The 18,370-nt window shown below is 42.3% G+C and overlaps 1 protein-coding gene across 1 annotated transcript; it reads right to left on the minus strand.

The window, feature by feature from the left end:
* Positions 1-1,334: 1,334 nt before the first annotated feature.
* Positions 1,335-18,269, minus strand: GLA (galactosidase alpha). The gene is made up of 7 exons (XM_049766928.1): positions 18,002-18,269; positions 10,885-11,059; positions 9,039-9,216; positions 7,864-7,955; positions 3,965-4,126; positions 3,191-3,388; positions 1,335-1,607 (listed from the first exon to the last, which is right to left on the minus strand). The coding sequence occupies exons 1-7, from the start codon at positions 18,193-18,195 to the stop codon at positions 1,335-1,337; spliced, it is 1,272 nt and encodes a 423-aa protein (XP_049622885.1). The 5' UTR covers positions 18,196-18,269.
* Positions 18,270-18,370: the final 101 nt, after the last annotated feature.

The following is an 18,370-nucleotide window of genomic DNA, read 5'->3' on the forward strand; positions in this document are numbered from 1 at the left end:
AATTGTAACCACATTGGGGAACTGGAGATACAGGCTAGGTTGGTCCTTTGGCAAATGAAGCATAATACAGAATTGAGAAGTTTCTTAAAATAACCTTTTGCCACAGGACAGACTAAAATTTTCAGAAAGTACCTCCAAAAGATGCTAGGGTTTCCATAGTATGCTACATTTTGCTGGCTCTTAAGGGTGTTTTCTTTCTTGCATTGCATGAAAGTTATCCACGTTTGCTACAAGATCCCAAAAAGCACTTACAGTGTGATGTGTGGAACTGGAAGGCTTAGTCGTGAAGGTGGGGTCTCGAGCATACCTTGTCACCCCAAAAAAGGTAAAAGGCATCTCTAACGTAAACAGTAATGTGGATGGCCTCTAGTTCTAGATTGTATACCTGCATACATCCTCCATTTATTAGGTTTCTGCAGTTATTCTAAATTGCAAGAGTAGACTTGGGAGTAAATTAGGGAGCTGAGGCTACTATCCAAACAAAAGGCAGCAGTGTAAAGTTAATCCTGGTTACATTTGCTAAAATAAGTGTTTTGGTGAGGATAAGGGACACCTAGAACAGTTTTGTGCACAGGACCCAATTATTATTTAAAAACCCTAAAACATACTTTGACATTAGCAGTTGGGAACCAAGTACTGCCAGGTGTCCAAAACAAAATTGAAAGAAAACAGACCTTTAAACTTAAAAGGGATAGTATGGTTGGAGGGGAATCCTATGCCCTGCCTGATGGAGACTGTATTTGATGCTGCATATAGTATGGAAATGTATCTTGAAGTGTGGAAGATGTGTTGAGTTTTGTAAATCTCAGTTAAAAGCTCAACTGGAAGAAATTCTTTTTTTTTTTTTTTTTGGTTTTTGGGCCGCACCCTGTGACACTCAGGGGTTACTCCTGGCTATGCGCTCAGAAGTTGCTCCTGGCTTCTTGGGGGACCATATGGGACGCCGGGGGATCGAACCGCGGTCCGTCCTAGGCTAGCGCAGGCAAGGCAGGCACCTTACCTCCAGCGCCACCGCCCGGCCCTGGAAGAAATTCTAATTGATTTATTGGTAGTTATATAGGTTTCAGGCTTAGTCTATACATTAAGATCACTTGTAGAAGAAGCACAATACCATCATTTAGAAACAGACCAAATTTATTCAGTCCATATGAATGAAAATGGCATTTTTCTAATTTCACAAAGCTTAAGTCCCTTTAGTCTATTAATAAATAGCATACAGCATATATAAGTAGCTGAGCATTCAATTGGGAAAAAGGAAAACAGCTAAAGTGCGGATAGAGGGAAAGATGACAAGTGAGGTAGCACAGAATTTTAAATTTAAATTAAATTTTAAATTAAGTTTTCTGTGTGATTTCTAGCAAGAACAAAACAGTGCCTGTGGGATTTATTTCAGCTTTTAACGATGAAGTCCATGCAAAGATTCCAAGCTTTCTCTTCACAGGGAGGATTTGTGTGATGGAGCAGCTAGGATTACAGGCCACTCCTTTGCCGAGGGAATCAACAGAGATTCCATAAAGTTGAGGTCCACCCATTTCCTGTTGGTTTACCATAGCCAGAGCCCAGGCTAAGTTTGAGAGAGGACGTTCCCAGACCTGAATGTTGTTTTCCTAAAAAGTAAACCAAGATCATGAATGTGATGCCATGTTGTATTTTTGAACACTTATAGAATTGATATAAATGATCCTCTTCTAAGAATAAAGTGATGAATCTACTAAAAAGCCTTAATTCTGATGTCACAATTATAAAATAAACTCCCGGGGTCAGAGCAGTAGCACAGAAGTAGGGTGTTTGCCTTGCACACGGCTGACCCAGGATGGACCTGGGTTTGATCCCCAGCATCCCATGTGGTCCCCCAAGCCAGGAACGATTTCTGAGCGCATAAATGGGTCACCGAGTGTGGCCCCAAAACAAAATACACCCTCTTTTTCATAAAACCTTGAGACATGAATTACTTGGTCTCACCTAATATTTCTGCATTTTTCTATAAAACAAAGATGGGAGGAAAAGGATGGGGGTAGGGACCAAGTGCATTGGTGGAGATAAAAAAAAAAGGACAGAGGGGTCTGAGAGATAGCATGGTGGTAGGGCATTTGACTTGCATGCAGAAGGACAGTGGTTTGAATCCTGGCATCCCATATGGTCCCCCGAGCCTGCCAGGAGCAATTTCTGAGCAGAGCCAGGAGTAACCCTGAGTGCTGCCGGGTGTGACTCAAAAAAACAAACAAAAAAAAGGACATAATTAAATATCCAAGCCAAAACAACAAATAGCCAAAATTAGATAAATAATACACTAAATATCCAAGACAAAACAACAACAGCATCAAGAGACCCCAACTATAACAATCTAAACTTAAAATATAGGCTTGTTATTCTGGCAGGATGGGGGCCAAAGGGTGATTAGTATAGGATGCATTCTAGAAACATGGGTGGAGGGAGGTTGACACTGGTGGGGATTGCCCTGATTCTATGTCTGAAATCCAACTATGAAGGACTGTAAATCACAATGATTTCAGTAAAATAAACAATAATTATAAAATACACCTTCAAGATTATCAGTGATTTAGGAACAAGAGAAGCCTGGGACTTGGGTACAAAGCTGTCTTTGGTTTTTGTTTTTCTGGGCTTTTTGTTTTGTTTTGTTTTGATTTGGTTTGAGATCTTGGCTGTACTCAGGGGTTACTTCTGTCTCTGTGCTCAGAAATTACTCCTGGCAGTCTTGGGACCATATGGAATGCTGGGATTGAACCCAGATCACCTACATGCAAGGCAAGTACCCTACCTACTGTGCTTTCACTCCAGCCCCACAAAACTCTTAAAACTATATTCCCAAAATAAAGATTTGGATAACTTATAACTAGGAGATAGATTACCACATAGTTAGTGCCCCATGTCTTTGAGGAATATCAGAATAGTTAAAAGCAGGAGTATAGTGCAGCAGCAGGGCATTTGCCTTGCATGCAACTGACCCAGGACCAGCCTCGGTTTGATCCCCTGCATCCTATATGGTCCCCCAAGCCAGGATCGATTTCTGAGCCCATAGCCAGGAGTAACCCCTGAGCGTCACTGGGTGTGCTTCCCACCCCCCCAAAAAAAGCCTCACATCATGGCTGCACCACTTTTTTTGCAGAACATGTTTGGCACATTCACAGTCAATTTCTATTCCCTTTTACCATAATATTTGTTACTATACCTTTCTTAGCTGGTATCCCTGCTTCCCCAATGGGTCTTGGTTGATGGCTATTACATCCTTATTCTGAAGGAGGGCTCTGGCTTGAGGGCTGATGTTTCGAAGGTCATTGGACATGAGTAACGGAGCTGCCATGATAGCCCACAAAGCCATCTGAGTTATCTGCTGGTCCCAGCTAAGTCCAAAGTTGCCAATCACTAACTAGAACAAAGAGAAAAGTTCAAATAAGAAATAATATATTTATTTCTGTGTTTTGGGGGGGAAGTGGGCTATACCTCATAATGTACCACTGGAACTGGCTGCATGCAAAACAAGAGTCTTACCCTCTGTGCTCTATCTGTTCTCACAAAACATTCTTAAAAGTTACCTGGATATGATCCAGACAGAGACAGCTTATGGAGAAGGAGTGAAAGTTGTGCATGCAGGAGCCCCAGATTTGATCCCAGCAACCACATGAGTCTCCCGAACCATTGTGACTTGCCCCTCCCTGACTAAAACCAAATAAAAAGATTTATGGAAACTAAGGCCACTTTCCATTGTAGCTTGCTCTAATTATACTCAGAGGCTACTCCTAGGAGCACCCCCCTTTAAATAGGCCATACCCAGTGGGTGGTACTCAAGAACTAGTGGCTCTCAGGATTGAATCTAGGATTGATTCCCACATCCTCAGCCCATTGAACGACTTTTGTAGCCTGGGAAATTTCCCCTCTGATTGACTTTGAAATCACCGATGAAATACGCCCACTACAGGAGCTCAAAGAAGGCTCAAGTTTTTACCATATCTGGATCATTCCAAGCCCCTGGCCCTGCAACACCAATGATCTCCTCCTGGTTAGAAGATGTCCAGTCCAAGATTTTCTTTATACTTTGCCAAGAATCATAAACGTCAGCAAAATTTCTCCAGTGATTGCAATACTGTTGAATTTCTTTGTAATTAGGCTGTAAGACAGAGAACATGTTTTGGTTAAAATTTTTGTAAAATGAAAAATAGTCATGCTTAAAGAAGGTATTTGTAACTTTCTCTTTAGAGATTACAGGTCTTCATGAGAAGAGCTATCATCACCATACGTGATTTCATTGATTTGCTTCAGATGCTGAGTATCTAAGAGTTAGTTTTCAACACTAGGATGGAAATTTACAAAAGGTATTAGATTTATAGAGGATTTTTGTTTGTTTGTTTGTTTTTGGGGGGGAGCACACCCATTGATGCCCAGGGGTTACTCCTGGCTATGCATTCAAAAAATCGGTCCTGGCTTAGGGGACCAAATGGAACACCGGAAGATTGAACCACGGTCCGTCCTAGGCTAGCACTAGCATGGCAGACACTTCACTGCTCCGGCCCCTAGATTTATAGAAGATTTTTATTTTGACCACATGTTACTGTGTTTTGTTTTGGTTTGGTTTGGTTTTTGAGTCACACCGGCAGCACTCAGGGGTTCCTCCTGACTCTATGCTCAGAAATGGCCCCTGGCAAACACAGGGAACCATATGGGATGCCAGGATTTGAACCACTGTCCTTCTGCATGAAAGGCAAACGCCTTACACCTCCATGCTATCTCTCCGGCCCCATGTTACTGTGAGGCTTGTATATCTGATAGTGGCACCAGTGATCAAGTACTTGGTTGAGGCATGTGTGGTCACATATGCTCTGGGCCTTACACATACAAAGCTGGAGAACTACCGCTGAATTACACCCCCAGGCTTTTGAAAATGTAGTTTTATTAACTGAAATATCAAAAATGATCTGAATAAATTAAAACTAATACATTAAAAGTATACAGGAGGGCCATAGAGATAGCACAGTGGTAGGGTATTTGCCTTCCATGCAGCCAATTCAGGACAGATGGTGGTTTGAAGCCCGGCATCCCATATGGACCCCTGTGCCTACCAGGAGCGATTTTTGAGAACAGAACTAGGAATAACCCCTGAGCATCACTAGGTGTGACCCAACCACCCCCCCCAAAATTACACAGGAGTCATCAAGCATAAATAAAATAAGGCAATCTGAATCCTGTGCATGTAATTTGCTACCGGAACAAATAAAAGTTTGGGGACAGGCAGGTGGGATATCTGAGATTAACATGTTGAGAGAGGGAAATTAAATAATAAAGAGATTAAATAATTATTCAACTTTTAACATATTCTTAGGGTACAAGGAATGAAAAAAAGCAAAAGATCACCTGAAGAACTGGAGATACAGTAAAGAGGGGTAAGGCACCTTGCATATAGCTGACATTTATTCAATTCCCCTCATCACATGTAGTCCCCTCATCGAGCACTGCCAGGAGTAACTCCTGAGTGCAGAGCCAGGAGTAAGCTCTGAGCACTGCCAGATATGGCCCAGAATCAAAAAGGAAAACAAAAGAGCTCCTGAAGCTTATATTCTAGGGGGAAAGAAAGATAGTAAATTAACAAGTAATTCTAGAGAGTGCTGAGGTCTTCGATGGAAGCTAAATAAATTAGTATGATAGAGGATAAATGGATATCAGTCTATTTTTAGAGTTAAAACAGACCAGACCTGTATAATTATGTGGGACCTAAATTACTAATGTTGCAAAGGAGGAAGCTATTAACAAAAATCAGGGGCCGGAGTGGTGGCGCAAGCTGTAGGGTGTCTACCTTGCACACGCTAACCTAGGATGGACCATGGTTCGATCTTCCGGCATCCCATATGGTCCCCCAAGCCAGGAGCAATTTCTGAGCTCGCAGTGTGGAGTAATCCCTGAGCGTCACTGGGTGTGTCCCAAAAATCAAAAATAAAAACAAACAAAACCCAAAAACATCAGGGATAAGGAGAGGTCAGGATAATTATGATCAAGTGCATGCCCTTGGTCAATAACAAGCTTAAACAGAAAATCAACCACAGTGAGATGAATGCTTATCTTTATTCCAAGTGCAATGGGAATCCTGCTAGAATTTAAGATGGGAATGACAGTATTCTATTTGTAAAAATGATGAGGATAGGGTGAAAATAGAAGTATTAGAACAGTATACATAATAGGCTATTATAGCAGACATGGTAAAAGACAAACTGATTTAAAGAGGTTGCAATAGAGAAGGAAAGAAGTGGACGAGTTGAAGTTTGGAGATGATACAGATAAGATTTTTTACTGTCTGTGGTGCCAAGGATTGAATCTAAAACCTCATACATGTGCAGCATATACTCTACCACTGAGTCAGAACCCTGGCCCTTGGTGAATGAAGTGTTAGTGGTAAGGTAGAGAGAAGAATAAAAATTGATTTCCCAAGGAGGCCAGAGTAACAGCACAATGGGTAGGGCATTTGCTTGCATATGGACAACCAGGTTCGATCTCTGGCATCCCATATGGTTCCCCCAAGCCTGCCAGGAGTGATTTCTGAGTGCAGAGCCAGGAGTAACCCCTGAGTGCTGGCAAGTCTGGCCCAAAAACCAAAAAAAGAGATGATTTCCCAGATAAGATTTTCTTAGACTAGGGTTTCTTAATTTCTTTTTTTTTCTTTTTTCTTTTTTTGGTTTTTGGGTCACACCCGGCAGCACTTCAGGGGCCACTCCTGGCTCTACACTTAGAAATCGCCCCTGGCAGGCTCGGGGGACCATATGGGATGCCGGGATTCAAACCACCGTCCTTCTGCATGCCAGGCAAATGCCTTACCTCCATGCTATCTCTCTGGCTCCCAAGGGTTTCTTAATTTCTTTCTATCTTCCACCTGTTTCTTTCCATCAATTTCTTTCCATTTCTTGCCTGAGAAATGCAACATGGTAAGTGGTGCCAGAAATTCTTATATTCATCAATGTGTATAATTTAGTATGAATATTTGGCTGCACATTCAGAAATTTTTGACTGCTGTGAAATATATTTGACCTCCACATTCAGTTACCCCATATGAAGAAATGATCCACAGTTTAAGAAGCTAGGGCTTAGAAGAGTGATATTTAGTGAAAATAAGTGTTGAAAACCATTTGTTTATATCACCATTTCTCAAGTGGGGACCATATATGTGTTTTGAAGACCCTCAAGATATTGCAAGGGGGCTATAGGTGAAAACTACATAAAAGGGGGACATGACACAGACTAGGCCATAGGAAGGAAATAATGTTAGAAGAGAGCTATGGTCAGAAAAAGGTTGAAAAAAACTGGGTTAGACTCCAATCACAGTAGTTGATATGTTTGATTTGTTTTGTTTTGTTTCGGGGGGGGGGGGGCTACACCCGGCGGCACTCCAAGGTTACTTTTGGCTCTGCTTTCAGAAATCGCTCCTAGCTCAGGAGACCATGTAGTATGCAGGGGATGGAACCTGCGTCTGTCCTGGGTCAACAGTGTGCAAGGCAAATGCCCTACCACTGTGCTACCACTCTGGCCCAGTAGTTGATATGTTAGTGTTTGGAATTTGGGAACACTGTGGGATGAAATTGTTAAGTAAGGCTGGACTTGGAGGAGGTATTTTTTCCTGCTTTCAAATTCTGGAAATCTATCAACAGGCCAGAGCCATAGTATTGAAGGTAGGGCACTTGCGTTGTGAGCAGCCTACCTGGGTTTGATCACCCGCACCTCAGATGGTCCCTCAAGCCCCATCAGGAGTGATCCCTGAGCAGAATAAGGAGTAAGTCCTAAGCACCATAGGGTGTTCCCCAAAAGTCGAAAAGAAAAGAGAACAAAAGAATAAATCTCTACTGGATTTTAGGCTTACTTACTCACCTTACGAAAGGGCCACACATAAAGGGGCCATTCGCAGGAGTACACGATACTTCTGCCAGTTTTGTTTAGGGCCAGGGACATGTACTTATAACCTAAAATGAGAAAACAATGGGCAAATTAAGCACAAGAGAATTTTTGGTTGAGGCTATGTAGTTTAAAAAGAGGCTATCTGAAAGAGCCATCACCACATTTTAAGCTGGTAATATAAACAAGCAGTTGTGGGTGGGGAGGAGGGAGATTTGGGACATTGGTGATGGGAATGTTGCACTGGTGATGGGTGGTGTTCTTTACATGACTAAAACCCAAACACAATCATGTATGTAATCAAGGTTTTTAAATATATATATATAAACAAGCAGTTGCTTTATGTTTTGGTTTGTTTGTTTTTATTTGTTTGGGGGCCACACCCAGCGATGTTCAAACATTACTCCTAGCTCTGCACTCTAGAATCACTCCTTGCTGGCTTAGGGGACCACTTGGGATGCTAAGGAACAAATCTGAATCACTGCATGCAAGGCAAACACCTGACTCACTGCACTATTTCTCTGGCCATAGTGTTATCTGTGTCTAGTTCCTCCTAGATGGCAAGGTCTATTTTAAGGAGGCAAAATGGATTGACTGAGGAAAGACAGTTATGAAGGTATTCCTTTCTCATAGACAAACTGTAAGAAAACATAGGAGATCTGGAACATTATAAATATTTATAGACGTTATAAAAATGAAAACCCCTTACCTTAAATTATCAAAACTCAAAATACCAAGCCGTGGTGGTGTGATTTGGCAGGGCAATGGAAACGACAAGAAGTGACATAAGGACATAAGTGGAAGAGGGTCTTGAGCATTTTGGTGGTGGTGGAGTGTAGTAACTTTGTAGATCTATAGCATGAACCATGATACTCAATAGTAAAATAATTGAAAACATTAAAATAAAAATTCTTTCTAGAGGCCAAAGAGATAGCTCAACCAGTTGAGTATATGGTTTACAAGTAGGAGGCCTACATTTAATATATAGAATGCCAGGATTGGTACCTGAGCTTTGTTTGAGTAGTCTCCATGTATTGCTGGGTGTGACCTCCCCCAATTGGATATTATAAAATATGAAAAAAAATTACATGTTCAGTTACTTTTGCCTCAAAGTTCCCTTTGTTTATGGCTAAATCTCAAATGAAACATACCATCTATTAAATGATCCACACTGTCACAGTAACAACCATCAAATTTGAGCAGATCTACTCCCCAGTTAGCAAAGGTCTGGGCATCAATGTCATAGAATCCAAAGCTCCCAGGGTAGCCTGCACAGGTCTTATTTCCAACATCGGCATAAATCCCTAGCTTCAGTCCTTTGCTATGGACCTGAAATGAGAGGAAAAATTCACCATAACAGAAGGACAATTATGAAGCATAAAGAAAACTGCACCCTCCAGGTTGTGGTCAAATATACTTCACCTGGTTTCAAGCCCATGCCACCCATCCCGAAGATTATTGAGAGTTTGGTAGAAGTCAAAGAACAAATTTTCAAGTTTTTCTGACCTGTTTCACATTATACATCTACACTCTAGAACGGAGCTAACAGTTACTCCAATCTTCCTCTGATGTGATCTTCAAAGCCACTTTACTAGGATAATGATTATGGGATGGGTTTTGGGTCACACCCAGTAACCCAGGAATTACTCCTGGCTCTGCACTCAGGTATCTCTCCTGGTGGTGCTCCAGGGACCATATGGGCTGACATGGATCAAACCTGAGCTGGCCATATGTAAACCCATGCAAACCTGCATTCCCTTACCCAATGTACACATTCTTTCCTAGAACAAACATGAGTTAGGCTCTTCTGAGGCCTCATCTCAATGAAGCTTCAATCATGGCCTTCTGACTTTTGTTTCTTGGTTTTGGGGCCACATCCAGTGATACTCCAGGCATATTTATAGCTCTGCACTCAGGGATCACCCTTGAAGGATTCAGGGTTAATACAGGATGCTAGGGATCAAATGTGGATCAGCTATATGTAAGGCAACACTGTACCCCCTGTACTATCAGTCCATACCCCAATCAAACCTTCTGTGTAGTTTATCAAGAATCTTGCTAAGCTATCCTCCATCTTTGATATTATTCCTCCTCTTGATATTTCCTTTCAGAAAAATCAGCCACACCAAGCAGTGCTCAGGGCTTACTTCTGATTCTCTGCTGAAGGATCTCTCTTGGTGGTGCATACAGGACCATATGCAATACAGGAATCAAACTGGGTCAGTTTTGTGGAAGACAAAAACCTTACCCTCTGTAATATCTCTCTGGCCCTATTCTTTAAATAATTTTCACTCACTGACCCCCCTTTCTTTGTAATGTGGCCATAAATCCCACTTTTCTTGGTCATATCTGAGCTTGGCTCTTTCCCAATTGATAATACCAAATAAAATATGCCATCTTTTACTGGTTTTATGATTCTTCTAATAAACATATTCAGAGTATAGTAAATCATCTTTTACAATTTGTATTTATAGCCCTTGATTATAAAATAAAGCTATATTAAATTACCCATGGCATATAGCTATGAAAAATAGTTTATATTGGGGCCGGAGCGATAGCACAGCATTAGGGCTTGCATGACTTGCATGCAGCGGATCTGGGATGGACCTGTATTCAATTCCTGGCATCCCATATGGTCCCCTGGACCTGTCAGGAGTGATTTCCGAGAGCAGAGCCAGGAGTAACCTCTGAGCACCTGGTGTGACCAAAACAAACAACAAAGAAGCTTATAATTGCATTATCTGCTCACAGCTTATATGTAAATTAATACACATATGTCAAGAACAAAGTTTCTTTTCTTCCTACATAATTCAGTAGTTTCAGTAAAATATCCTCTCTAAGATGGGTCTCAAAAATTATTCTTCTGATGGGACAAAACTCTACCTGATAAACCTTACAAGACATTGAGTGGTCAGATAACAGCAGCAATTCTGTTTCTAAATAAGCTTCTGTAGAGAAATGCTTAGTTTGCTAAATGAGAGTTGTCTATAAACTCACATAATCAGCCAGGCGGGGAATCCCACCAGGAAAGCGGACAGGGTCTGCCTGAAGTCTGCCATTTGAATCTCTTCTAGGCGCCATCCAACAGTCATCAATGCAGAGGTACTCATAACCAGCATCCTTCCAGCCATCTGAGACCATGACATCTGCCATCTTCATGAAGAGTTCCTCACTGAAGAAGATTCCAATTATTAAACGTCACTAAAAAAATTTCTCAAGTACCCCTATTTATTAAGCACCTTGGAACTTAATATATTTTTCAGTCCATTAAGAGTTTAGTATTTTCTAAATCCCATAACATTAATCTCTCTCAATGCCAATGGACTAGATGCACCAGTTAATAGACACAGAGTGACAAAATGAATCAAAATGTTGAATCCAACATTTTGCTGCCTCCAAGAAACACATTTGAATAGTCAGAGCAAACATAGACTAGAAGTAAAAAATGGAGAAAATCAATCAAGCAAACAAGTCTCTTAAAAAGGCTGGAATGGCCATACTTATATCAGATGAAACAGAATATAGGGTTAAAAAGGCAAAAAAGGACAGATGGACACCTCTTGATGACCAAGGGATTTGTGCACCAGGAAGAAATCACACTCACAAACACACATGTATCCAAAGAGGAGCCAGAAAAATATTTAAAACAATTGCTGACAGATGAAGACATCAAAAGCAACACAATAACAGTAGGAGACTTCAACAGTGCCCTTTCAGGCCTTGAAAGGTCAACCAGGCTAAAATCTAACAAAATATACTAGCTCTGAATAAAGAAGTGGAAGATTGTTGTATATGAGATCTTTTCCTTAAGATTATTCTTTGCGGGGGGGGGGGGCGGCGGCGGGCGGGGGAAGATTATTCTTTGCCTGTTGTCCCACCTTGACCTTCCAGGTGGGGGCGCTGTTGAGAGCGGAATAAATAGTTTGGGAGCGAGGTGTTCGGGGGTCTTTTGGCAGAGTTTGCTGGGTGGCTCCAGGTGTTTTTTGGAGCTGGCAGTAGGCTGACAAAGTACTCTCTGCGTCCAACCTTTTACCCCTTAACCCTCCTGTCTGTGTGGATTATTTGCTGCAGATAAATATTACCAAGATCTCCCCCCAAAAGGGAAGAAGGGGATAGGAATCAATTTCTCATTCTGGGAGCTCTTTGAGGATACACAAATAACAAATAAAGGAGTAAACGGGACCCCACAGAAGATAATGGCTTAATAAATATTTAGGGTTTTTTATCCCCAGAAAACTGGATACACTTTCTTCTCCAATGTACATGTACACCAAGAGACCACATGCTCATGATATGAATTGCCACAAAGAGTGGTCATTGCAGCTAGAGCACTAACCATAATGACAGCTATCATGACAATGACAGTGAAGGAGAAAGGCAGAATGTCTGTCTAAGAGACAGGCAGGGATTGGGAGAAAGGAGGGAAATGGGGAACACTGGTGGTGGAAAGATCGCACTGGTGGTGAACATTCTATGACTGAAACCCCAGTATAAAATTTTTTGTAAACACGGTGATTAAATAAAAAAATTTAATTCGGGGCCTGAGTGATATCACAGTGCTAGGGCGTTTGCCTTAAACACGGCCGATCTACATCTAGACTGGACCTTGGTTCAATCCCCCAGCATCTCATATGGACCCCTGAGCCAGGAGCGATTTCTTAGCGCATAGTCAGGAGTAACCCCTGAATGTCACAGGGTGTGGCCTAAAAGGTCAAAAAAAAAAAAGGTTAAATCCAAATACTAAAAGAAATAAAATCAGGAAATGGGGGCTGGAGAGAGGGCATGGATATGGTTTGCCTTGCATGCAGAAGGACAGTGGTTCAAATCCTGGCATCCCATATGGTCCCCAGAGCCTGCCAGGAGCAATTTCTGAGCACGGAGCCAGGAGTAACCCCTGAGTGCTGCCAGCTGTGGCCTAAAATCCAAAAAAAAAAAAAAAAAAAAGAAAGCAGGAAGTATGTCAAAAAGAGTAATGCTGGCAATGGGGGCCAGCGAGATTGCACAGTGGTAGGGTGTTTGCCTTGCATGCAGCGAACCCAGGACAAACGGTGGTTCGATTTCCAGTATCCCACATGGTCCCTCAAGCCTGCCAGGAACAATTTCTGAGCACAGAGCCAGGAGTAACAACTCTTGAGCGCCATAGGATATGACACAAAAAACAAACAAAAATGTTGGCAATGATCAGAAAACAGAGAAAAAGTAGTTCTAGTGAGTACTGAAGAACATATGTGAATATTTATGCTCTTGACTGGTAATTTTCTCCTAGGACAAAAATAGGGACTTTGTTGTACTGAGGAGATGTTTTGCCCATAAAAAATCCTCCTCCTAACTTCTCTTCAAAAAATATCAAAAAATGTGTTCACTTTTTGTTTGAGTTTTAGTGCAACTGCAAAGATAAAGAAAATCTTCACTTTCAAGTTTTTATTTTGGTAAAAAATACAGATAAAAAATCAATGAACTATTATACTTATCTATTCAACATTTCTACTAGTACCTTGTATTCAATGTTAACTTTCACAGGAGATACAAAAATAAAACCTACTGGGGCCAGAGTGATTGCACAGTGGTAGGGCGTTTGCCTTGCACGCAGCTGACAGGAAGGACCACAGTTCAATCCCATGGTGTCCCATATGGTCCCCCAAGCCAGGAGCAATTTCTGAATGCACAGCCAAGAGTAACCCCTGAGTGTCACTGTGTGTGGCCCCAAAACCAAAAAATAAATAAGTAAATAAATAAAACCTATTGTACTGTACATACCTTTTGTTGTTGTTGTTGTTTTTTTGGGGGGGTCACATCCGGCAGCGCTCAGGGGCTACTCCTGGCTCTATGCTCATAAATCGCCCCTGGTAGGCTTGGAGGACCATATGGGATGCCAGGATTTGAACTACAGTCATTCTGCACGCAAGGCAAACGCCTTACCTCCAAGCTATCTCTCCGGCCTGTACATAAACTTTTATTGCTTGTGTTTTTTTGTTTTGTTTTGTTTTGTTTTTTGGGCCACACCCGTTTGATGCTCAGGGGTTACTCCTGACTAAGCACTCAGAAATTGCCCCTGGCTTGGGGGGACCATATGGGATGCCGGGGGATCGAACCTCGGTCCTTCCTTGGCTAGCGCTTGCAAGGCAACACCTTACCTCTAGCGCCACCTCGCCAGCCCCTATTGCTTGTGTTTATACCTTTATTACTCTTGTAGTTTCTTACCTCTGACAAACATATTTTAAAAAAGTTTAGTATTTAGTAGTAAGTACAACTTACATAAGGTAAAATGGATCAGGCCATTTTATTTTTCTCTCATTCCTCTATTAATACTTTTACCCTTAGAACACCCAAACAATTAAAACAAATGAGAAATACATGAAATATAAAAGGCTATGATAACCTGAGAACTGGTTTATATAGCTGGAATTACCAATAGTGGGATGAGGTTGAGAGGGAACCCTGAGACAACGAAGGAAAACAGTCACTCTGGTGCTAAAATACTGTATCTTCAACACTCTACCATTAACAATATTGCAGGGACCAGACAGGCTCTTACAGGGGTAAGGTGTTTTCTTGCCATGCATGTGGCCAACCAGGATTCAATCCCCAGCACCCTGAGTGTGTCAGGTATGACCCCTGAGTAAAGTGTCAAGAGTAAGATCTAAGCATGGGAGTGATCCTAAAACAAACAAGCAAACAGTATTGGAAGTCATAGTACTTCGAATTTTAAAAAGGTTATTACTAACAAGAAAACTAGCAAAGAAAGATAAAAAATCAACAAGGTATCAATAATAACCTTATTAGATATCAATAATAACGTATTTGGAGGAAAAGATACCTTTCACAGGTATCAGAGAAACCAGAGAGATGGCTCAACTGACCATATGTTTTGCATGCAAGAGGCCTGGATTTGATCCGTGACCACATGGCCACTGAAGCACTACAGAGAATGATTCCAGAGTAGTCTTGAAACATACCTGGATGTGGCCCCCAAACGGATACACAAACATTTACAAGAGAAACTAAAAACCTGACAGAAAAAAATCTAATATTCTTTTATTCTAGACGGGTGAAAGGGGCGGTCGAGCCACACTCAATGTTACTCAGGGGTTACTCCTAGTGAAACCTGGGGGGACTATAAACAAGCTGGGAATTGAATCAGTGTTATCTACATGCAAGGCAAGCACCTTAGCCTTTTACCCTTATACTATTTCTCTCTCTCTCAGATGAAGTAACCTTTTTGTGGGGGGTGGGCCATATCTACCTTGTGTTCAGGGTTACTCCGGGCTCTGATCTCAGAAATTACTCCTGGCAGGCTTGGGGGACTATATGGGATGCATGGTATTGAACCTGGGTCAGTTGTATTTAAGGCAAACTCCCTACCCACAGTGCTATCACTCCGGCCACAGGTACACTTTTTTAAAAGCTTAAAAATAGGGCCCGGAGAGATAGCACAGCGGCCTTTGCCTTGCAATCAGCCGATGATCCAGGACCTAAGGTGGTTGGTTCGAATCCCGGTGTCCCATATGGTCCCCCGTGCCTGCCAGGAGCTATTTCTGAGCAGACAGCCAGGAGTAACCCCTGAGCACCGCCGGGTGTGGCCAAAAAACAAAAGAAAAAAAAAGAAAAAAAAAGCTTAAAAATAGATGTAGGGGCCGGAGAGATAGCATGAAGGTAAGGCGTTTGCCTTTCATGCAGAAGGTCAGTGATTCGAATCCCGGCGTCCCATATGGACCCCGAGCCTGCCAGGAGTGATTTCTGAGCATGGAGCCAGGAGTAACCCCTGAGTGCTCCCGGGTGTGACCCAAAAACCAATAAGTAAGTAAGTAAGTAGGTAAGTAAGTAAATAAATAAATAAATGTAGCATTCCTTCTAGGAGAGTAAGGTCCAGATACACTGAACATTTTTTTTTTGGCCACACCCGTGACGCTCAGGGGTTACTCCTGGCTATGCGCTCAGAAGTCGCTCCTGGCTTGGGGGACCATATGGGACGCCGGGGGATCGAACCGCGGTCCATCCAAGGCTAGCGCAGGCAAGGCAGGCACCTTACCTCTAGCGCCACCGCCCGGCCCCATACGCTGAACATTTAAATATAAGAATATTAGCAGAAAATTCGAGTGATCAAAATCTTCAGGTGGAAAAGAACTTTTACAATATGACACCAGAGCTAAAATCATAAAGAAAAAATTATATGCCTGATATATAAATATTAAAACCAACAGAATAGGAATAACATATGTATGGCAATAAAAAATTGAAACATGCCAACAGAAAATCAGGGAGCAGAAATAGGCAATCCACTAAGGTTTCCACTAAATATAACCAATTTAAGATAGGAAAAATATTCAACTTTATTAGTATAAAATAAATAAAAAATACAATACAATGTCAAGTAGAGGTGGCATAAGGAGAGTGGTGGAGAGTGTCGGGGACTGCAGAAGTTGTAGAGGTTCAGTAATTTTGCATGTTAAAAGTTGTAGTCATCTTACCTAAATAAAGACTTAAAAATGTTAACACTGAGATAAAATGTTAGCAATGTTGGAAAATTGCGAGTTAAAATATGTTATCACTATTACAATCATTTTACAATTTAAAAAAAATTTTTTTTTCGTTTTTTTGGGCCACACCCTGCGGTGCTCAGGGGTTACTCCTGGCTGTCTGCTCAGAAATAGCTCCTGGCAGGCACGGGGGACCATATGGGACACCGGGATTCGAACCAACCACCTTTGGTCCTGGATCGGCTGCTTGCAAGGCAAACGCTGCTGTGCTATCTCTCTGGGCCCACAATTTAAAATTCTTTTTTTTTTTTTTGGTTTTTGGGCCACGCCCGGCTGTGCTCAGGGGTTGCTCCTGGCTATCTGCTCAGAAATAACTCCTGGCAGGCACGGGGGACCATATGGGACACCGGGATTCGAACCAACCACCTTAGGTCCTGCATCGGCTGCTTGCAGGGCAAACACCGCTGTGCTATCTCTCCGGCTCCACAATTTAAAATTCTTAAACGATGTTCATTTTTAAAAGAAAGTTCAAGTTTATTTTATATGTTCTTATTTATAAGTAAAAACCTAAAACGTCAATAAAATATATATAATTATAAAATAGTCTATGGAATGGAAGTAAGATAGCATGGAGGCAAGGCATTTGCCTTGCATGCAGAAGGACAGTGGTTCGAATCCCGGCATCCCATATGGTCCCCCGAGCCTGCCAGGAGTGATTTCTGAGCATAGAGCCAGGAGTAATCCCTGAGCTCTGATCTCATTTTAAAAAGAAGCCTGGGGTTTTATTTATAAAGTCTGTAGGCCTTATCCCTGGTTTCATGCTAACAGATCTAAATCTTTTCTGAGAAATACTCCTTTGAACAACTGAACAAAGATTCTTCTCCAGAAAAACATAGACTTCGCGTTGATTTTATTTTCCCACCTCGGATCCCAAGATCATTTGAGTCACAGACTTACTTGAACAGTCAGGCACTGCACAGCCAAATGGGTTTTCTAACTGAAAACTAAAAATCTTTTGAAGAGTTGTTATCCCCAATTCACAGAGAAGAAATCTGTGGATCTGACCGGTTCACCGGCTTTTAATCTCGACTTGACCCTTATCTCTTAAAAGTTCTTCAAACTCCAACAACCTTCTAGCCAAAGGCCGTGCTCAAGGGCGACAAAGTGGAGGATGATCCCCGAGAATGCAAGATCTTTAGACTTCCCCGATTTCCAACCAAGGAACTCGTGATCCCCAAAGGAGACGAAATGGCACTTATTTTAGTCCTGCCTTTCGCCGTCTCACAGCAGCTGTGACTAGTACGACTACAAGTACTACTAATACTTGGCAGAAGCAAGCCAACAGTTTAGAAGATAGGTCTGACAGGTACTGACAGGTAAAAATGAACAAAAAAATCCTTAGCCCATTAGCGAGAGATGGAAAAGAGAGCTCGCTGGTGGATCTTCCTTCCATCCCAGGAAAGGGTTCAGGAGAAGACTGGGGTGAATCCCAACCGGGAGATTTAAAAACAAAAAAAAAAAAACAACAACAGTAGGGGAGCTGCTGCTCAGATGCCAATGCACCACCCACCCACCCTCCCGACCCTCGGATCTCCAGCCCGCCCGCAAGAGAAGAGGGTTCCTAACAACTCTGGTACCTGATACAGGCATCGGGCTGTTCTCGACAGTTTACGTTGCACATGAACCGCTCCCAGTGCAGCCAGCCCATGGTCGGGGTCTTCGCCAAGCCATTGTTCAGGGCCCCGGCGCTCAAGACGCCCCAGAGGACCAGAGCGGCCAGGCGCAGCGCGGGAACACAGAGCCGCTTCGCCCCTCCACGCTCTGGCCTCATCGTGAGGTTCAAGTGACAGGAGAGACGGGCGCAGGAAAAAGAGAGAGCTGGCCCTTTTATTTTGAAATGTAAAGGCGGACTCAATCGGGTCGGGAACTGATTAAACGATGACGTGATGGTTTCTCAGGTAACTGGGAGGTGTTTTTCCAGCGACGGACCCATGAGAGGCCGGTTG

Source organism: Suncus etruscus, chromosome X (assembly GCF_024139225.1).
Source record: "Suncus etruscus isolate mSunEtr1 chromosome X, mSunEtr1.pri.cur, whole genome shotgun sequence".
NCBI classification, from domain to species: Eukaryota; Metazoa; Chordata; class Mammalia; order Eulipotyphla; family Soricidae; genus Suncus; species Suncus etruscus.